Source organism: Gymnogyps californianus, chromosome 3, assembly GCF_018139145.2.
Source record: "Gymnogyps californianus isolate 813 chromosome 3, ASM1813914v2, whole genome shotgun sequence".
Classification (NCBI taxonomy): Eukaryota; Metazoa; Chordata; class Aves; order Accipitriformes; family Cathartidae; genus Gymnogyps; species Gymnogyps californianus.
In genome coordinates this window covers 33,056,035-33,078,948 of record NC_059473.1, presented here as the reverse complement: position 1 = coordinate 33,078,948, position 22,914 = coordinate 33,056,035, and the positions used below count along the sequence as shown (strand labels likewise).

The following is a 22,914-nucleotide window of genomic DNA, read 5'->3' as shown; positions in this document are numbered from 1 at the left end:
CATGCAACACAGCGAAGTGAGGTGACAGTGTTGGAAACAGAGCTGTACACAAACTTAGGGCTGCAGCGAGGTCAAATATGTTATTCAGCTCTTAGGTATCTCTGCATACTGTTTAGACCATCCTCCTCAAAGCAGTCAGTACAGAGTCTCTCTCCTAAGCTTTCTTAAGTAAGTGTGAAGATGATGCCAGGACTGAGGCAGCCCACATGAGAGCGAACCCCTTTCTGTCCATGCAGCCTGCCTCAAGGGAGTGAGAGAAAGCCAACAGAGGCTGCGAGGAGTGTGGACAGGGCTGGCCAAGAGGGGTTTGTCTGCGATATACTTTCTCAGTAGCGGAATCAAGGCTGTTCTCCAGGGCAATTCATATGACACCTTTTTTCCCAATGCTGATATTGTCTTTGGAAGGAAAGGACTGAGCTGTTGGGTGTTAGGAGAATGATCAAATATATTCAAACTCTTAGCAGTTGACAATAACAGATTGTCCACGGTTCCCATGGGCACCACGAAAAAAGGTTTGACTGGAAAGTATTCGTGCTTTTAACAAGGAAACTTCAACAACGCGCTAATTTCCTTTGAGAATTAAAGATTTTGTACTAGCTTTGATGTGAGCTGATGACCAGTGGCAAAGCCATTTAGATGCATGGATGGGCTGAGTTCTGATGAAGCCTTCCACACCACAGCGCCATTCATACAGCACTTTAGCATCGTCTGTGAATTCCATTCATACAGCACTACAGTAGTGCTGGTGCCAAGGATCTCTGTTTTTTAAGAAAAAGATATTGCAATGTAACCACTGGAATATCCTGGAAAGATTCCTTTCTTTGTTTCTGGACAGCAAGTGGGGTTTGCTCTCTCACTATGAATTTTACACAACACCCAAGGTCAAACAAGGACCAGACATTTATGGTTAATCCAAATGATGGACTGGTTTCAAGCACACTGGAAGTATGGATTAATATAAATACCTCTTTAATACACATAAACAAATAGATATTGATTTGAAGTTATCAGAGTAAATCAAGTCAGCCTTCAACTGTGCTGCTTGTTATCTCATGGCTGGAGAAGCAGCTTCCCATTCAGAGTCAGGCTGGTAATGACTCTAGTCAATGATCTAGTCAATGAAAGGGGCTTTCTTTAGCCAGCCCTAAATAGACCCGGGTGAAATTGTCTCAGGAGAAAGGTATTTGTTCTACATACCACATAGGATTTAAAAAAAAAACCAGCAACAAACCCCCCCAAAATTACGTAAATAGAAAATGTTCATTTTGACACTAATTTTTTTTAAAAATGTTTCTGTAATGTTATTGATGATCCTGATTTCTGGAACTTTCTTCCTAAAAGCAGCCTGAGGATCATGGCAAACAATGATGCAGGACTGCTGCCAGAGATTCAAAATTAATGGAAAGATTTCTACAAAATCTCAGTGTGAAGCTACTCATAATAGCCTTGGTGGTGCCTAGTCCTACAGTGAGATAAAACAGCTGTCTCAATTAACAAACATGCCAGAAATACAATTTTTGCTCAAAGTAGATTTTTCTTACACTGAGGAAAGGATCTGATATCAAGAGAAAATTTGAAAAACGCATTCTGTTCGTATCCCTTTTTCAGATTCATAATAGAATTATGAATTAAAATTTTAAGTTGCTTCACTTTTTGATGGTTAATATTTTACAAATATTAACCTACTAATAAGCAGGATTGCCTGCTCCAGTATTCACAGGACACTCATAGTTTCTACAGTTTCTCTGGATCTGCAGGACAAACAAAAAGCTTTCCCAAAGCATTACAAGTTTTCACTCATGCTGTGAGGTTATTGAGGCATGATGGACTTTGGTGGCTTGCAGAGTATCACTATTTATCTTTCAGGGTAAATAAAATCATCTGGTAGATGTAGCAGAGGACAGCTTAATATGATTTGTAGCTCCATGAAACACTGTCGTTCTCTAATCATGGCAGGTCTGTCAGCAAATTGGGCTTCATTACAAAGGTGGAATGACATAACTACAGCAGCTTCAGCAAGCAAATTGTTAAATGCAACATACCAAAAACTCAGCTTGATGGAGCAAATGCCTTGTCAATACTTGTTCTGACAATAAGATGTTTCCTTTCCTAGTACCACTGTTTTGCTAGAGAACGCTGGGAAATGTAGTTCATAGGATTTGCTTCTCAAAGGGGACTAAGACTTTGCAAAGCAGAGGAACCACAGATCTTGGAAGACTTGTAGAATGAATAAATGAATGAATGAATAAAGAAATAAATATGGGTAGAAAAGCATGTTACAGATGAAGTGACCTCTCTTTTTTTTTTCTTTTTTTCTTTTTTTTTTTTTAAGGAGAGAGAAAAAAGGAAAGAAGAAATAAAGAATTTACTTTCTTTTCAAATTGTTATTTAGGGACCATAAATATTTTTTATGGTGCTGAGGGAATCATTTATCATAGCAACCACATTATGCAAGTCTGTTTCTCTTAAATGCTCAGTCTCTCTGGCTGATGACAAGGAAATATCAGCCAGTTAATCCATAAGTGAGTAGCAAGAGCTCAGTGTAGGAAATTATCTGGCAGCAACATGAAAGTTTTCAAGGGCAGAGCTTAGGGTAGAAATACAAGGGACAGCCCCATTGCAAGTGTTTTGTGTAACAAATGTTGTTTATACCTCTGCCTGCCTCATTTTTTCTTTGACTGGATTAACCCATTTGGTTTTTAAGCACTAAAATTGGGTTGCTTGGGTCAAAGTTTTGTTTGTGCATACCATTGCAATGGGTGCTGCTTTGGAATTTGTCTTTCTGCTACAAGCAGCATACAAACCATTCTGTACAGGACCAGATTCAATCTGGGTCTTAAAATGAATCTGAATTGAAATGAGAATAATATTCACTTCCTTGGGTTGTTTTTCTGGGCAAGTATGGACGAGAACTACTCTCTTCAATTCCTTTGTGAGTCTCAGAACTGCCTGTTCTGGCACCTCTGCAATTCATTCGGACTAGCCCGTTCTGTAGCACGTTTTCACTGTTCTTGCCATTTGTGGGGAAACTTCACTCCATGAGAGTTTTGCAGCTGGACAGGTAGATGGGCAAGACTTTCATGAGTAGCTGTCTCCTGAGTCACATCCAGCCTTCTGCTAAACACAGCATATAGCTTTTTGGCATCCTCAGGGCTCTATCCCAATGATGACTCTAAGGACTGCTCCTGAAGTCATGTCCATTGGCTCCTGTCAAGAAATATTCTTCCTTTTCAGTGTTTGATGGGACAATCTGAAACAGTAAGGAACTCAGAGAACTGCTCTGCTGTTCAAATACATCCCTCAGGATTTATAATTCAAGGTTTATAAAGCTAGCCTGGAAATTGAATGAGAATGAACACTCTGCTTGGATGCTTCTGCTAAGATTGGCAGTAGAGTCCAGGGTTAGGATAAAATGAAAATTAACTTTGTCTCCTGTTCCTTTGGCTGAGATTAGCCTCCCAAACTCGTTTGTCCTGTTACAGCCACAGGGTCATGATGTTTTTCCTACTATGGAAAGAAGAGCCACACTGATTGCAAGGAATGATACAATGATATCGGTGAGCTTCTTCAGGGATGGGTACTGCTCCCGTCTAGTATATGCTCTCACTGTAAATAGCACTGCAGCACTGCAGACACCCCTCCTTGCCCTCAGGCACTCATAGGCTGCCTCTGGAGGCAGGGTGTTGGTTTTCCTCCAGTGTCTGCCCTGCCAGGAATTTCCTCCAGAACACTTCACACTTTTATTTCCCCCTCATTTCATCCTCCCATCAGGTTTTTTCCTTGCTCCTTGAGCCTTGTGGCTTAGCACATTTCCCTCATTCCTTTGATGACTGTGAATGGGAAGTAGAGCCTGTTCCTAATTAGTTCTGATAATGAAGTGTTAACGCACTTTGCTGTGTAGGTACAAGTCAGGTACTTCAGAGCTGGAGCCTGTGTGAGGGTTTCATTGCTATTGCTTGCTGTTCCTGGCTTTCTCTGCATCAATGTTCTGCTGGCTCTTCATCTCCTGGGGTTTGCTTAGGTCTTTTTACAATCCCTTTTGTCCATTTCCTTTTTCTTTTAATCAACATCTTCGTTATTTTTCCAGTTAATAAAGTACAATAAATGTACACTTCATTAACTAAATGAACTGAAAGACAGTGTTGTCAGGTGTGAAGAGCAAGTTTTCTTTTTCTGAATGGGTAATTGCCCAAAGCTTGTCCCATACAACATGCACCTTAACAGTCAGTAGGAAGGAGAAGGTAGTTCAGTCCTTGTGTCCTCTTTGCCAGCAAGGACATCTGTCCTGAGAACATCAGCAGGAGACCCCAAGGCCTTCTCCCAGCTTAGGATGACTGCTGCTTAACTAACTCATGTACTACAAAAGCTTATTTGGTCCAGGGTTGGTGGACAGCAAAGTTGGAGGAGGCGTCTGTGCCTGTCTCCCTCCATGCTAATCATCTGCCAGACAGCAAGGATTCCCTGGCATTCAGGGTAATGATCACACATGGGTTGTGAACATTTCCAATTAGTGTGGATGATGCTCTTTCAGAGATCTGGGTATAGTTTGTGTCTCTTTGAGTCAACAAAGAACACATGTAGACAGGGGAGATCATGTAATAGGAAACACTTAGACTTCAAAGACTTAAAGCCTTAAAAGTAAAATAAAATAAAATCTTAAACTACTTTCACAGTCAGGCAGAACAAAAACCACACACTCTTTGGGTTTTACAACAGAACCTGGCAAATTTGCAGAAGGGAAGATGTGTCTGGGGTTTGTCATGTATCAGTGCCCTTCCTAAGTGTTTTCCTCATGATGGTAACACTTCTTTCAGCATGACCACAATCATTGTGTTAGAGAGATGGCCAATCTTGAAAGGAAACATACTGTGGGATCATGGATATTGCTTGAGATGTGGTCCGCTAGTCTTGGAATGTGCCCTTTCATCAGAGGCTTGCTGTGACGAAAAATACAAAATACTAAGTATGTTTAAAAAAAACCAAAAAAACCCCAAAAAACCACACCAGTATTTTTTTCTCCTTTGACTCTTGAAACAAAGCGTGCCCTCTAAAATGACAGCAGTAGTACATAGGAATATGGCCAGTGAGCAAGAGAGAATGATCTGTCCAAATGGGAATGGATATTCTTAGCTAAAAACTTTTGCTATCTCATTAAAATATGACCTTTTCTTTCAGGAAAGGATCCATGGCACAATCTGGAATGAGATTGATGATTTAAAGGCATTCAAGGTGCTGGATCTAGAAGATTTTGAAAAGATGTTCTCCGCGTATCAGAGACACCAGGTAGGGGTGAACTCTTCCACACCTTGTCTTCCTTGAATTTCTGGAGGAGGAAAGAACACATGACAGAGATCTGGGCCCTTGTCCACCTGCAGTCAGGCTGCATCATTTGCTGCTCTGCCACTGTTCAAAAAATCACAAGACCACAAGAAGTGGGGAGGACATATAGGGCAGAGTATAACCTTCCGTTATCGACATACTTCATACTAATGGGCAGCTCTCAGAGACAACAGCTCCCAACAGGTAACGCTCTATTTGATCTCAGCAGCGACTGGCTTCCAAAAGCTCCTGAGATTTACATTCATGCTTGATATCCATCTTACTATTTCTCCCATTCATCCAGAGAAAAAGTCTGTCGTTGCCTGAGTACTGAGCAAGGTGACTGAATTAGCTGTCTTTCACTTTGTCTATTTTTTCTTAAACAGCCAACTGACCCAATGGCTAGGTGACAGAAACTATTTGAATTACAGATTATAACACAAACAGCATACTTTAAAAGCAGCCATTTATTAGAATGTCTTTTTTCCCTCCTCTTTTTCTTGGAAAGCAAGTCACCTTCAATCTGTCTATCTCCTTTGAACGAGATTTAGCAGGAGAGGGATTGTACTTGCACTCCCTGAACTCCCCCAGCTTTCCTTTGCTTTTGGAATATGTTTGGAGAAATTCAGTCTTTTGTACTCTGCAGAACCGGATCATTGCTCTGCAGTTTTAGGAGAAGACACAGACATGATTGCCATAAGCAGTGTTTATGATTAAGCCTTACAGTGATGATGACTACTTCATTAACTTATTCAGTACCTTAAAATTAACAACCAAACCAACCCCTTGTCTTTGGACTTTCCATCTGTTCCCTTCTCTCTCTCTTTTTTCTATCTAATCCAATAAACATAATGAATAACTCTTCTGATTTACTAGCTCACAGCCACATAGATAAGCATCCCAACTTGAACTGTGAAGAATGTTGTTACCTGTTGCATGATGAGATTTCATTTCTCATTCTGCTCTTGCAAATAGCTGTTGCTGTTTCAGTGGGTCCCTCTCTGTGAATCCTATTCCCTGAAACAAGAACTTAGTTCATAGAGGGGAAGAAAGGCGCATGAAACTTCAGTGCTGTTACAAGATTGGATTTAGACCCTATGCCAACAGCTTAGCTATGGTGGTGAGCTCCCAGTTGTGTTGCAAGTAGCTAGACTGTCATCTGTGCACATGAGTAGCCATTGCAGCATCAAGGTGCCATTCCAGTGTTTTGGGTTCAAACATTGCAGCTTCCTCACTAGAAATGACCTTGCAAAGCCTTGCTTCCTTTGGGCCCCAAAATCCAAAGCCAAAGCTGTCCTGGTCTGCCGACTCTCAGTTAGAATTATAATATTTATGGCTGTGTTACCAATCACTGAAAAGCAGCCTGGCCTACTCAGCCGTAAACTAACCTGACCCTTACCCCAGCCCACTGGAATGGAGCCATCATCTCAGAGTGACCTCCATGGGTCTCAGAACAGTTCTCTTCCAACCTCATTAAACACACTTTATGACAGTGGTTCCAGACACTAGAGTATCACTTATGTAAGCTACTTGTATTTTTGTGTAGTTAGGTGTATTGCTGCCCTTCCAGCTTTCGTTGAGGGTTTTGGTTTGGTTTTTTCCCCCTTAAATACTCCATTGTTATTACTTTACGTGATACTTTCTTTTTCATCCATACTCACTCCAGTGTGAACTGGATTCCGATCAATAAGTCCTCATCAATTTTCTTTTTCTTTTTTTTTTTTTTTTTAAAGACCACGCAACCAAAATTGCTTTTGAATCAAAAGCTTATGAGAACTTTTCCAGTTGATTCACACTTAGTCTTTTCTCCTCTTTTATTTTTGGAAATACTCCACTCTGGCCAAGTATGTGTTTACCCTGGGTTTGTGACTTTTAAACTTCATTCAAATGTCTGTAAAGAAAAATGTCAACACAAAGCCCTGCTCTTTTGCATCTGAAATGTTGAATGAGTACAGATAAAGACATGTCTTTCTTTCCTGTTATTAACATGATCTTCATATTTTTCCAGTTTCATTTACATTAAACAGCTTTTCTTTCTTCTTCATTTTTTTAATGACAAAGGGTCTTTTCTCCTCTCTTAAGCCCAGTGTATCATTTTTGGTGGCTATGAGGGAAAGCAGAATTGTCAAGTGTACAGAATGCTGGACCAAGAATTCTTACACTTGTCTTTTGACCTTGCTCCAATCTTACTGTGTAATATTGACCAGTATATCTGGTGTTTTCCTGGAGTATGGAATATGTTGTGAAATAGTTGGTGTCTGTCACCCAGTAGTGCTGTAAGGCTTCTTTAGTGGTTACAGAGTGCTTTCAAAATACTTGGCTATAAGTTGTTAAAGGGTATAACGTGCCATTGAAACAAGTTGTTACTAATAATGGCAAACTGTGGCTGTGCATCACGAGAGGAGAACTGACCCTCAAGTTTTAACCTTGGCAGTTCTTTCAGTAAGGCTCCGGACTAGATTTGTAAAGGTATTTAAGCATTATCCTAGTTAATGTTTCAAGACCTAAGAGATTTATGCTTTGGAGACTGAATTTATTCTTTTCAGAAGAGACCTAGAACTCTTAGTTCCCCAACATCTGCTGATTTAAAATATGCAAAGAAATGCTGAAATACCTTTGAACCATCTGGGCCAGTATTACTTGCTAAGCATTTTATTCTCTTAGAAAACAGTGTGTGTCTAAATCCAGCTGCCTTGTTAAACTTGATATCTTTCTCTGTGACTAATTTTTGGCATGTTTCCTTCTTCGTTATTTGCGGCTGCTGCCTGCATAGGACCTGCTAACTAACCCCTCCTCCTGTAAGCAGGTGAGTATCATTGTGTGCCTCCTGATCGTCTTGCAGTGTGCGGGAAGGTGAAGTCCTGCACCATGCTGTTATGGGGTCATGACTCATCTCATGCTGCTCTTTCATATGCCCTTGCACCTCTGCTTTCTGGGTGGGGAAGGTGGTACAAAAAATTCCTTTAGTTGTATTATCTCTGCAAAAGGAAGTAGTTCCTGTTCTTTCACTTAGCTGTAACCTCACTGTGGTTTCTGCTGGTGTCTGTAGTCCCCTTTTTGATGATCCTGAGGAAAAGACCAGGGACAAAGTAGAATGTGAACATGAACTCTTCCTTAACCAAAGTAATAGTTTCTCTAGTGGAGAACAAAAGGACCTTTCAGGTAGCCTTCGCTCCCACTGTTTCCATCTGTGGTCCATCTGCTTTGGACAGTACTGAAGTCTCCAGATGTAGTCACTAGCCATAGACTTTCTGATAAAGAAAATCTTTCTTTCTGTGGAACTGGAAGGCACTTTGGTTGGGCAGAAGGATTTGTGCCAGCTGAGAAGCAGAAGGGTTAGACTGGAGGAAAGCCTATTTCATTTCAGACTGCTGAAACCCTCAGGAAGTTTAGCAAAAGACTGAAATGGTGTTTAGATGAAGTAGAGATATCAGACTGCCCACATCTTCAAACTAGCTACCTCTCAATTTATTCATCATCTTAAGCAAAATTCTTGGCAACACTTTTGGGAAGAGCAATGCTCTCAGAGGAGGGTTGTTCAAATGTCATCACAAGTGTCTCTGGTGGCTTCAGAAGAAAGTAGTCCTCACCATGAGTGCTCAGGGAACTGTATTTGGAAAGTCTAGTCAGGACCTCTGCCACTGGGTGAGGCTAATACATGGCTCTGGGCCATTTACTGGCTTTCATCATGGCAGCATGCACCATGAAACAAGTCAATATGGTAGAAATCATTCCCTAAAGTATCGATAATTACTAGAATCTAGGGTGCTGCCATGGTACCAGACCACAAGTTCTGCAGCTAACCAAAATCAAACTGTATTTGAAACAGGGCAGCAATATGATGAACACATTCCACATGTCTAGTGATTCCAGCACTGAAATTTTAGTTGATTTTTGAATTTGCAATTAAAATCTCAAATCTGAAATACTCTTTGAAGCACATAACATAATGTTATCCCAGATGGAAAGTTGGTAAAGAATGATGGGATAAAAATTATGGATCTTGTCTGTTGGGTTGACAACAGCTCCAACTATTCTTGCTTTGTGTGTTTGGCCTGTCTCACAAAAGCTAGTCACTACTGCCCCCTTGCTCCTCTTTTTCTCTTTCTGAGAAAATGCAGATGGTCCACATGCAATCTGTTTTCCTTCAGCTAAGCTTGCAATCTGGCTTCGGTAAAACCTGAGGCTTCATCTGCTTTTGCTTACACACAACTCCAAGTATCTATAAATATCTCTCTCCTCAATATGAGTTGAAGAGAATATATTTTTAGATGAGACTAGCCCACTCCTTATGACCAAGGAGTGGGCCACATCTGAATAGTTCAAGTTATTAATCTGTGTAGAACTTTGTGGGTTGGGGAATTGGAAATGGCATGGTGACTATTATACCAATCCCTGCTGCATGGCTTTAGGGGAAGCTGTCTAAACCCCCACCCCACATACACAGCCAAACCCTGAAACAATTTGGTTTTTCCCTTGGGATGGGTGCTGGTTAACACTAACCAGGTGTCCTTGTCTGCAAACATTAGCTAGTGAGGGACAGTGAAGCTTTTAAACAAAGAGCACAGACCAACAAGTACCTTTCTTACCTTCAACAGCTGCCTATCTCCCCATTCCCCTGTCTTACTCCCCACAAACTGGGGAAACTCAGGAAAACTTTGACATCTCTACATGCCAGATGATTCTGGGGGTGCCCTGCTTTTTGATATTGTTAGTTATTCTCTCAGAAATAATAAACTTGCCCAATGCCCAATTTTTCCTTTTTTGGAAATGCTATTTGATGTATCGAGTAATGTTGCAATTTTTTTCTGCCAAGCTAGACACTTTGGGCACATCCAGCAGAACTATTGTGTGCATGTCTTCAGCTGGTGCATTGTAGCTGCTTATAAATGCCACCTAGTATTGGTGGTGGCTCACTGCAGCACATTTGGACGTGGTTGTATGAATCCTTTGTATATCCAGGAGCAACACAGGCTCCTTGTAGCTGATTGTACCAAGGACTCAAATGACAACTAGCAATATGAATCTATGATGTACATTTAACTCCCAAATACTTGGATGTCAAAATCTCTTGGAGTGGATTAGTCATGCTGATGTAAGTAAGCCTTGAGCTGCAGAACCTTGAGTCCTGGGAGTGAGTTCTGGGAAGCACCACTGTATGCTTGCCATGATCTTACACCGTTCCCTGGGTATCTGCTGTTGACCACTCTCAGGGACAGGATACTGGGGTAGATGGACCTTTTGATCTGACTCAGCGTGCTTGCTGTTATGTCCTAAGAAAGAAGTCATGTTGCTAATTTGATGGGTGCATTCAAAGCTAGGTTATACTGGTAAATTTCAAAATCTCAAGGCATGACAATATGGATATCATGGAAAGGCATTTTTGAAAAGGTTCCAGCAGCAGTTAGATGGGAAAATAAAAACTGTCCTGTTTCCAGTTCCCTCTTCTCTGTTGATAACTAGAGAGCTATTATCCAGGATTAACACCTTTTATCATTACCTCTACTTCCCTTTAAGGAATAGTGTGAAAAGATACTCTAACTACAGAAAGCCAACCTCTGGTAGTGAAACAAATCCCATTACTCTGGTGTGTAGGCAGGACAGGGAGACAGAGACTTCTGGATGGTCAGACTGGGTTTGCAAATAGTTTCTCTCTGTGTGCTGTGACAAACATTTTGGATGGGGATTTTCCAGGTTTTTTCCAGGTGATGAGTTTGGCAATGGGGATATACAGAGAACTTCGAAAAAGAGTGGTTTCTGTACGATTAAAGGTATTAATTTGAAAAAGAGAGGCTAGTTCAGATGTAGATGTTGACCATTTAGTAAGATATATTTAGTAAGATAAATGCCATCTTGCCCTACTGTTTGCATCTGTCATATAATATGGATTGGACCGGTCCAGTGGCAGCCTTAAGAGATGACAGAAGGATTTTTCCTGATTGTGCTGTAGCCTTTCAAGAATGCTGTGTAACCCCTGCAGGAGGCCTCTGCTGAAGGATATGCTGTGACACCAGTGGGCTTTACCATAACGTGCCCGATTTTCCTGTCATGCCAGTTTTGCACATTAACGTAATAACATAACTGTTGGTAGAGTGAGTCCAATAGGTCAGAATCAGGTCCAGTATTTGGAATCAAAGATGATTACATAGGTGGTAATGAATGACTTCTGTTTGTCTAGTAATACAGGATCTACCTACATGTTTTCTGCCCTTCTTGTCTCCTTTTCTCACCGTGTGGGTGGATTTTCCCAGGTTGGGATGGGTTTTGTTCATTACACTCAGCTAAGTCTATCAGTCTTGGGTGAGAAACATAATACTGATTGTTTTCCTTCCCTTTTTAATTATATGCAGAAAGAGATGGGTTCCACAGAAGACCTTTACCTCTCCACACGAAAGGTGAAAGAGCTCTCTGTGATTGATGGCCGGAGGGCCCAGAATTGTGTCATTCTCCTTTCCAAGTAAGTGTGCTAAGCCTTAGCTCACAGGGTATGCCATGGTCAATGTAGAGGCAAGAGGGGATGGAATTAAACAAATGGACATGTTTCTTTTCCCAACTAGACCTGCTGTCTAATACCTGCAGAGCTTCAGAGAAACCTCTTGCAGTGTCATAAAAGCACATGTCTCTCTGAAGTGTTAGCTCACTTAACAAACATATGCACACACACATTTTGTGCATTAAACAGATAGACACCAGGATGTATCTGAAGACTCATCACCAGAAAACTATCAGTACTCATAGGCAGATGAAAGCAGCTCTTTGGCAGTGCTTGCACTTCACTCTCAGTGATGTCCCCCCCATGCTCTGTGTATGTCATTTGTCTCCATTCTGTATGTTTCTTTCTAAATGTTGCTCTGAGCATCTCCCTGGAATACAGCAGAGCTGAGAGTGATGTTCATCTCTGTCATTTTTGACTCTTGGTGAGAAGAGTGGTAAATGTAAGAAGATATATTCAAGAGTTAGGTCTTGTATTTGTAAATTAGGTTTTGGAAGCCAGGAGTTGCATTTGCATGCTCCTGCAACGACTAATGCCTTCAAATGCTGTGACATCAGGGCCCTGTATATGCTTTTCATGTCTTTCTACCAACACCAGTACTGGGCTGGATGTCTGTCCCTAAATATCAAATTTGTGCAGACACTGATCCACCTGAGAAAGTTGCCTTTCCTACCATAGGAGGGACAGCAGGGCTGGAGACAGAACCTGGGAAAGCTGGGGCAGTACTGAGCAATAAAACAGTTTCATTGATCAGTAGAAAATGCGGGTTCATATGGATGTGACTCTTTGTCTGCTCTAGCAAGCTAACAGTTAAAAGCGAAGTTGCGGCCAGACCACCAGGACTGGAGTGAGTTCTTTCCATTGCTTAGTGAAACCCACGGAGGCTCTCAATATGCTACTTATGTGGCATTAGCCTGCATGTCAGCAGGACCCCCACCATCCAAACCAGCAATGAGGGAAGGCTTACATTTCTCTCTCTGCAGCAGTTGCCAACACATGTCTTTGCTGGTGTTGGCAGCTGACTGCAGGCTGGGGCAGAGGAATGGGGAGGCATAGGGGCAACAGGATTTTCATGCTGTTTGACAGACCTGCTAAATTGTGTCTGGGGTTCAGATTAACTCATGTAAGCAGGTGGAACATTTCCTAGCAGTGGTAACATAATGTGTGCAGGTGGCTGGGCTGAGGAGGATCCAGGAAGGTGGTCCATGACTTGGTATGACAGTAGATACTTATTTGTAAAAATCTTCTATCTCCAAAACAAAAGCAGTGTGGATGGCAGCAGTACATGTTTTTCACCGTTCACCTCTTCTGCTGTGCAAGTCTGGCCCACTCTTACCTGAGAGGAATCCTCTCTAAACGGTGAGAAAGGACAGTCTCTGTGGTTTGTCTTCCCTTCTGCTGCCTCCAGCAAAGTGGCACCAAAGCATGAACCTTGCACTTCAGAGTACACAGAGTGTGTTCGCTCCAGGTGTGCCATGAAGCCAGTCCACCTCAAGCTGCTAGTCTGGACTCAAACCAGAGGTGAAAAGCTGTGTTTTGTGACTGTCAACTTCTCCACTAGGAAATATCCTGGTTTTATTGTTAGCAGGCCTAACAATAGATATGGATGATAGAGATTTGGAGACTGAGCTTGCTGTCCCTAAGAAGCCTGCCAGTTTGCGTTGTGCCCTGTTAACTTCGCTGTGCTGCGCTATGGGAAACACCAGTCACCAGGGCTATCACTGGCTTAGATCATTTAATGTTTGTAACAGATGGTATTACACCCAGGATATCAGAAATGTCTTACAGCTTGGCCCAGGATTGCTATTCCTCGCAAAACTTCCCTTTTAAATGCAACTAGAAAAGCAAAAATCTTTGGGAACTATCATGGCACCTCTACATTCATGCCTTTTTCTGCTCTTTGTGCTTATATGGTTCTATTATTAAAGACAGCAATTGGGATGATTGGCTGCGGACAATAATTGAAAGGGTTTTATGAGCCCTTTGCAGTTTTTTTCATTACCCCGCTTCTTCCTCCTTTAGGTTAAACCCTGAAGCAGAGACACTCCCAGCTAAGTCATCCCTGACTGGTGCCATGCCCTTGCTGCTCCTGCAGTGCACCTTGCACGTGTGTGCGTGTGGGTGTGCACACACATACAATGAGAGGGGATTTAAAACTGGTGACAAACAAAGAGAGTTTGTGCAACCCTGAGCTGCAACCCCAGCTTTCAGGTTGACACAGTATCTGCCAACAGCTGTTTCCAATTGACTCTTACTGTGCATATATCCCTGTAGTTTATTCCCCCTTTGTTTACACTAAACTGTCGTGTCCTTTAAAGTAAAATAGCTGCATGGGTTGGGTTTTCTTCCATCCACTACTCAAATGTTTTTGTTTTACTAACACTGTGTTAGAAGGGGTCAGGCAGAGCTCATATTTCATATGGTCCAACAAGCCAAAACCTAGGTAGAGTGAGAAATAGATGTCTCTTGCTTTCTTTTGCAGAGAGACTGGAGCATGGTAGACTGAAAAGAGATGAAAATTGAATTGCTAGTTGATTTTTGCTGACAGTTAACAGATTCGTCAGCCTTCCTCCCCTTTCTTATCTCTATTTTCATTAAAAAAGCTCTATTTCAACTACTTGATAGCAGCATTTTTCAGTTTTCCTGCAGTGGAAGGATGTAATTGTCCTTGTTTAATCAAGTCTGATGGATCCAAAACGAAGCTCTGTCCCATAGGCCAACTGTAAAGGTTTGAATAGGCACAAGATCAGTTTATCTCACAGTATTTCCAGTAGGCCATAATTTAGCCAGGACATGGAACCATCTGTCTGTGGTGAGTCCAGGCACCCACCAGGTTCAAATCTGGCTTTCTTAATGGTGTTTCCAACATACAGTTATTTCTGTCACAGTGGAAATCTGCTGTCCCTCATGAATTTCCTGATGTCTTCAGTTTCCACCAGGCTTGAGATTTATTGTCAGACTTGTGTGGTCTGGAAGAGTCATCCCAGATCCCTGTGTTTCCCTGCTTTCACCAAGCAGCTGGAAATTTCTCTGACCTCTCTCAGCAGTATGGCTTCTCCCTGCCTCCATTACTTAAGTAATGGGTAGTATTTTCGCTGCTCTAGTGTTTTTGTTGTACCGTATCTTTAAATGTTCTTGCAGAACGTTAGATGGTCCTTGCAGAACATGCCTAAGACATGTATCGCTTACTGTCTTGTTCTGTGAAATGCTCTGGAGAGGTCCAGGTCTATGAGACACGTCGCTCAGAAGGCTGAACATATACTTATGGAACTTTTTTGTGCAAGTTATTTTGCATGAATTCCAGCAAAATCATTATGTCAGTGTTCTTCTGAGATGTGTTTGTTATTCCTGTGGCCCAGCTAGTCAGCAGTAACCCTCTCAAGAGTCTGGAAACAGTAGGAGTGCTAGCAAAATGTCATAAACCAAGTAGTAGCAGAAAGCAGAATCTGACTACACAACAACAGTTTTAAATGTGAATATGACAGTAGATAGATACTAGCAGGCAGCTTTACCAAATGTTTGTGGCTTTCATGATTGTCGATTCAAACATGTGTCAATAAGGGAGAAGAAAAGGGACTTGTGCAGCATTTCCAACCAGAATACTAAAGAGACCGAGTATTTCTCTCACATAACTGTGCCTCCTCAGTGCTTCTAAATCCTTTCAGTTCAGACATTGAGAGGACAAACTATTCAGCCAATGTCAGTCTCCGTGTACTGCCTCTGCTGTGCCCCAGTTCCCGTGTGCCTTTCTGCCATGTGACAATACAGTGTTCACCCTTATTTCAAGATTCCAAGCAGTATGATATTTTGGGGTACAGATCATATCTTGATACAGAAACAGCTCATTGGACTCAGCAGTTCAGTTCCTCAGTGTGCTGTCTTGAAAAACACTGGGCAATAAACAGTGCCCCTGGGTTCCTGGAGATATTTTCTGTTTTTAAGTTAAGGTCCACAATAAATGGCTTTACCTGCTATTCCAAGTATGATAAACCCCAAGGTTAAACTGAACATGTCAGTCGGTGCCATCCTGTCTTAGATTACAACTAGGAACCAGTAGGTAGGGTTGTGATAAAAGATGAACCACTGCCTCATCAATACGTCACTGTAATTTGGGGATTCCCAAGTTTGGCCCTGCTTTGCTCTGCTTGGCTCAGAAAGACGGCCATCCCCAGATCCTTCTTGGTAGGAAATTGAGAGTATTTGGATGCAAAGTAGCTTGGTCACTCATGAGCTTTTGCTGAAGGAGGAAAAGAAAAGAAAAGCCTGTTTCTTTATGCACTTGGCAGAATACTTTCACAGTGAAGTGCTGAAAAGGCACTGGTGGATTTTTTCCCAACATGTTGATATAATGGTGTAAGATGTACCTGGTAAAATGTCCCAACTGTTGTCCCCAAAAGGTTAAGGCACTGTCTTCTTCACTGACGAGATGAGTTGGCAACTGAGATAAGAGCATGTGAAAAGAGTGGCTGCATCTTTCTGTCTTCTGAGTGAACATGCAGTTAGACCAGCCTGACTCCTGAATGCTGCTTCTGAGAGCAGGGAAACATCTCCTTTTCCTGCCTTTATGGGGTAGTGACAATGAGTATTCCCAAAACGTAGATATTTAACAGCCTGGAGGTTGGCAGTTCTACAGAGCCTTAGGAGAGCTCAGGAGTTAGAGAAGGCTTATGTCCCAGTCACAAAGTTTGGGAGTGAATTGACTAGTAGCCTGTGTGAAATGAGTTGTGGAGCTGGAGAATTCTGCAGTCAGTAAAAGCTAAGATTTGGGTGAGCTATACAAACTGGCCTTAGGATGCAGCTAAGTATCAGTCAGTGCCTCTCACTGTCACAGCTACTACTGTTGGCATCTTCTGGAAGCACTGTGGTTCAGTTCAGTTTGAAGTAGAAAATGGCTTTGATAGATGATAATCAGTCCCCTTCTCCAAGGTAAAAGGAAGAGTGGGATTGTGATCCCTGTGGTATGGGAGCTTAATGTGGCTGCAACAAAACTCCAGGTTCTCTGGTAGTAGGCAAGCATGCTTCTTGCTCAAAAGCTAAGCAAGATCCAAGGAACAAGCCCATGAAGTAACTCACTTTTTCCTCTGAGGGGGAGACGGTTAATGAGCGACAAGTATTCTGCTTTGATCCATGGGAGGGAGGAATGAAGGGGGGAGGTTACTGTGAGTTAAATCAATGAGTATATTTAAGGAGGAAAAATGAGTGAGCAGTGGATGTCTGTAAGGGAAGTTGATGTAAAACTGCAACATGTCTCCCAGGCATGTTCAGAGTCAGGCTGCCGGCTTTCTCCAAGAAGACGAAACAATAAACCACTTGATGTCTGCAAGTGAAGCTGGTGTTAAATCAGCCGAGGTGTCCTGGGGAGATTAGTGATGAATTACTCTGCAGAGTCAATAGAGATTATTTATGAAGCCAGAGGGGATAGAGGGAGGCAGGCTAAGTACCATATCAGAAGTTATTTGGTACTTGTTGAGCTTTAACATTGCTTGAAGATGACTCAAGCAGTTGGACTTCCATATGCTGCCACCAGATGTACGGGTGAGGGAAGAAGGAGGGAGTATTCTCAGTAAAGATCCTTCTCCTTCCTCATCTGACCAGTGTCAGGCTGCTGTTGAACAAAAACAGTCAATATCTGCGCTATGAATGAATGTGCTGCAGCTGAGGAAAGGGGCACTGTGTTTTTTTCTGGTCACATTTACTTCCTGAGTTCTGATGCCAGGATCTGTGATTTGGTGCAGTGTAAGGCAGAGAGAACACAGCTTGAATCGTATGCTGTTCCGAATTGAGTTGTCTCCAGCAGCTGGAGGAGGAGTGCCTGGATCTGCAAAGCTTGTAAGAAAGTCATTGCAGACTTTCCAATAGATACTGAAATGTAATTTCTGTAGTGTAAATTTTTGAGCCATAATTCCACTTTAATTTGCTGTCTGTCCCATATGAGTTTTAGGCTCTGAGGGATGCCTCTATTCAGTTCTAAATGGAAAGATTTTACGCATCTGCTTTAGGTTCCTCTTTAATCACTTCACCTGTTTCTGTTTAAAAGCAGCACATCTGTTTCACATTACTGCTGGCCATCTTTAAGATCTACTGCATGGCTGGGTATGAGTTTTGAAAATACAAGAAGAATCACTTGATTAACAGTTCTTTGGCCAGTTATTCAGCCAGTTTTTAAGTGGGAAGATCCCTGTTTTGTACTGTTGATGCTTACAGCTCTTGAAATGCATCCTGCCCCAGAAGAGGAACAAGCCCACTGTGGAAGAGTAAGATTGTTTTGCTGTAAATCCTTCTGTACTTCTAATTGGATTGGTAATAATCTAGGATGCACACGTGCAGGCACCGTGACCCCGTTACAGGCCTATAAGTGACTAAGTTAAACTGCTTCTCAGCAGGGGGCTGGCAAGCTTTCTGCTTCTCTCTACTGTGGGCTAAACCATTCAAGCCAGATGTTTTTCTGCTGATGGCAGGGCACAGAATCATCCAAGAAATCAAAGTGTTTGTATAACCGTCTGTCCTTGGGACTCTCAATTATTTTTGAACAGAAGATGTTTTCAAGTGTATTTAGTGCTGATGAATGGCAGCAAACAGAGGAGCTTGGAGTCTGAAGTCCTCGGGCTCCTGGACAGAACAGCAAGATCAGCAATAATATATGCTACACCTTCTGTTGTGTTGATGTACCTCAAACCTGTCTATTTGTTCCTGTTTACTGCATCCCCAAACACACAGAGAGGTACTTGCACTGTGTAATGGAGTGGTCAGTGTAATAATTGCTCAAGTTATTTGCATGGAAAAAACATGAAACTCACCCTCATTCTTTTCATCCTCAGTGAAAGTAGCAACAAAAAAACCCCCCACCCTGGTGTTCCTGGGTTGGCTTATTGCGTCCCCTCTGACAGACTGTGTGCCTGTGTTACAAGACACAGCTAATGTGCGGACTCTAGATTCTGGAAAATGTAAAGGTGCTCTCTAAAGGAAAAATAACCAACAAAATGTAGTGCTTTAAAAACTTCAGGCACCAAATTGTCTGGGCATGTGTATGTGTCTGCTAGGAGCCAGGCCCACACCCATCAACATGCTTCTCAGCCCTCATGTGGTCGCAGGGTTTGATCAGTTCAGGGTCACACAACCATGGACTTTACAATTCATGATTATTAAAGCCAAAAGAAACCCTTCAGTTTTCTTATTGAGACTGTCGAGCTTTATGCACAATCCCGTATACTGAGGTTTGTTGTTTTGATCCCGAGTCAAACTGATGACCTAAAGTAAAAAGTTTCCAGCCTTTTCATTGTGAAACTTCTAATCCTTATATCTCATCCAAGCATGCCCCAATTATGTAGCTTTTCTGGAAATTCAGTAGCTTTATCTTACTTAAATGGTACCAGTTTGCCCTCCTTGTCAAAAGCAAATACGATGACCAGCTAGGAACAGAGTGAGAGCAATTAGTGCAGAGGTGTAATATTTAAAAGCTTTTGAATGTCTGCTGATTCATATTTTAGTTTCCAGCTGTTGGTTATATTGGGCAATATTAAAATGTTCTAAGTTTCTTACATTTAGTAATATTTCCTGTCTGTAAAAATAAAGTTCTTTCTTTTGCTTTTACCTAGTTCCAAAGACATGATTCTATCCAAATGGCAATAGCAATGTGAAATTTCAACATGGAATTTCTTAGCACTGAAGACAAAAACATTCTGCCTCATGCCTCAGCCTGTCTCTCATATTTGCATTTTCTCTTTCTCCTGTTAATTAATTATATTGATTGTAGAAGGTCCATGGAGACTGTAGACTTCACTCCTCAAATATTTCTTTTCACACTTTCCTGTTTCAGTCCCAAAATTGAGATTTTCTTGTGGATAGCCTTGCCTTTATGGTTCACTTGGTCCTCCCCTACTCTCCTGAAATGACTGATGAGATTGTCATGGGTTGGTGGTGGTGGGGTAGAATTTGTCACTTGTGCATTTCTTCGTTGTCATCTGCACTGAGAACCACCAAGTTCATTTCACGTAATCTATCAAACAACCTCTCAATAATCACAAATTTTGACTCCTCCTGGTCTGCTCTAAATTTCAAGTGGAGACCTTGAGAGGTTTTTTTGTTGATTCTGTGTTTTGTTGTAACTGATGACTCCTACTCATTGCACACAGATGGACAGGAGTAGGTGGAAGGAGAGTGTAATATTGATACCTCAGATAATATTAATAAGCTCTTGTTTTCAGAGCTTGTTTCATATTGGATATGAAACATGGATATGTAGATGCTGTCAATTCCTTCTTCAGCTGTGACTGCTGACAGAGTGAACTTACCTAGCACAACCAGTCTTCTTACAAGAAACCCTGTTCTCAGAGCTGTAAGGGAAAGATCAGTCCCATTACTTGTTACTCTGGGAGATGCTTTAATATTCACAAGCCAGGGTGTTACATGGGCTCACAGTCACTTACAAGTTACATGGATTTGAGGGGTTTTACTGTAGCAAAAGACCTTGATGGGGGAGGTATCTGATATGGGGGAAGTTGGAAGCAATTTTGATCTATGAGGACCAGATTGTTCTTAATCACCATCTAATTTTTGATGTGTGTTTGATTAGCTGAAGAGGATAAAAATACATGATCTATAAAATCTCTGCCTTTGGAACAGATTCGTTCATCTTACTGAATACTCTAGAATAGCAGCTTCACCGTAGAGCTTCCCATGGTCCTTTTGTGCCTTTTTAGTGCAGCTTTTCAGGCTTCCTACTTTCTGAATTGTCAGAGTCACTTAAGCTTTGCACTAATGGTACAATGTTGATACTGTTGAAAGGCTGAAGCTGTCTAATGAAGAAATCAGACAAGCAGTCTTGAAGATGGATGAACAAGAAGACCTAGCAAAAGATATGCTTGAGCAGGTGAGAAAGATTACAGTCAGGTATATCTTATTCTTAAGTCCTTCACTGCCTTTTTTTCACCTAAAGTAAGTGGATATATGTACTGGCTCTGCTCGTATGCCTGCAGATCTGAACTTGGCCCTATCATGTCAGTGGAGCTGCACATGGGAGCATGAGAAAAGTATTTTTTCCAATGTTGTCAGATGTCTTCCTCATGTAACTCTATTTGTATCAGGTTGATTTCATAACAGTTTTCTCTTCTTGATGCAAAATATGAATGATTACAGTTGGTATGAGGTTTCCTTTCACGTCCTCTCTTCTCACCTGTGGCTTTCCCATAATTTTTCCCATCTCTTCTTTATACTGCTGATTATTTTGTTGTTGTTGTTGCTCTTCTTCTTTTCTTTTTTCTTTTCTTTTCTTTTTCTAACCTGGTCAATGGTTAGAGCCGGGACTAGAAGGGATCTCACATTCTAACTAGAATGGTTAGAAAGGGAGTCAGGGACTTCTGTCCCTTGCAGATTCATTGTGTAGCTTGTGAGGGAAAAAAAACCATTTAAACTGCCATTGCCCAATTTCCCCCATTTATAGAGGGTGAAAGATGATGCTTTGACCAAAGATGCATATGATAAAGTTCCTTAGGAGTGTGCAAAATGTTATAATTCTGAACTGCCTGACAAATGTGTTTCCTTCTTTGTGTACAGTCACAGTATTTAATCATGTACAAAAAGCTTTTCCATTTTGGAAATTTATAGCCTACTTGTCATGTTATCTGAATGCTCACAGCTGCTCTAGAAGTCACTGCAAGCTTCTGATGCTCCACACCTTTGAATATGACATTTTTGGGGAGTGGGATAAAATAGTAAAAAGTGGTAAAAAGCAAAGTGCTTGATATGCCTTGTGAGCGGTTTTTGTGGGTGTGTGCTGAGGCTGTGTGCATGGCAATATTTATAATGATACTAAAGCCCAACTACCACCAGATATGTCAAAAATCTGTCAAAGTATGAGCTTTTAAGGTCAGCATATGAATAGCAGCCAGTGTCAGACACATATCCAGTTGCTTGGTTATTGTTTATTGTTTCAGCAGAATAGGGCAGACCCAAGAGAGAGATAGATGAGGCTTTGTGTGTACTCTAGGATAGGCACCATGGGTACTTCACACTGAGTGGGACACATCCTGCTCTTGTTTGCACCAATCTAAACTCCAAGTAATGCTGTGGGAATCAAAGTTCTCTCTGTACTTCCCCTTGGGTAAGTTGCAGTAGCACTTGGCCTTTAGGATTTAGAAATGGGAAATTCCCCATAGAATTAAAAATTAATCTAATGGAGTCAGTGAGGGATAAAGACAGAACAGCAAGCAAGAGTTTAAAAAAGGTCAGTTTTGTAGCCACAGCTGCACTTTTTTGAAGTTATCGTCACATGGCTGAGTCTACATAATGCTTCCCCATGGTAGCAAAGAAATCTGAGGGCCCTTTCTCTCTCCATCAGGGTTTGTTTGTGCCTCTGTCTCTCTGTCCTTTTCTCTGGATCGCTCATCTCGATGTTTGGTTTGTGTCTGTCACTCTAGCTGCTGAAGTTCGTTCCTGAAAAGAGCGATACTGACCTGTTGGAGGAGCATAAACACGAAATTGAGCGCATGGCCCGGGCGGATCGTTTCCTCTTTGAAATGAGCAGGTCTGTTTGATACATTATGGGAAAGTGCACGGAGGGCTTCTTGGAAGCAGCTGTAATTGTTATTGAAAAAGGATCATCTGGCACTGAGGGGGGAATGTGCAAGAGATTGTGGGCCAGCATTATACCCTGGATTTGCCAGAAGCCCACAAATGTTACAAATGTTTCTGTTCATTACACAAACTTTTTATTGATGATAAGAACTCTCCATGCTGTCATTTAAGGACCAGTCCCCTGATGACAAGCAGAAATCTGCCTCCTCTGCCTAAACTTGTTCACACAAAAAGGAATTCAGATCCAACTATCAGATGTAGTGTAGCCAGGGGTCAGGAATTCATATAGATCCCTTTTTCCATTCAGCTCTCCCATCTCCTCATCCTCTGACCTTCTTTCTTGTTCTAACTTTGCTACACCCGCGATCAGGATTAACATCTTGTTCTGCTAATTGAGAGGCAGCTGGCATCTCCTGTGACTCTCATATTTTGAGAGTAATGGGAATTCTTCCAGCTCCTTTTCAGTTGTGATCAAAACATGCCTTGAGGTCCTCCATTTCCATAACAAGGTTGATTATGTAGTGTTAGAT

The 22,914-nt window shown here is 41.7% G+C and overlaps 1 protein-coding gene across 1 annotated transcript in view; it reads left to right on the top strand.

The window, feature by feature from the left end:
• Positions 1 to 22,914, top strand: part of DAAM2 (dishevelled associated activator of morphogenesis 2) — a 147,943-nt gene that overhangs the window by 103,166 nt on the left and 21,863 nt on the right. The window contains exons 15-19 of the mRNA XM_050894758.1: positions 5,176 to 5,283; positions 8,093 to 8,125; positions 11,670 to 11,776; positions 20,597 to 20,681; positions 22,228 to 22,334. Coding sequence (XP_050750715.1) covers positions 5,176 to 5,283; positions 8,093 to 8,125; positions 11,670 to 11,776; positions 20,597 to 20,681; positions 22,228 to 22,334 — 440 coding nt within the window. The remainder of the gene's footprint in view (positions 1 to 5,175; positions 5,284 to 8,092; positions 8,126 to 11,669; positions 11,777 to 20,596; positions 20,682 to 22,227; positions 22,335 to 22,914) is intronic.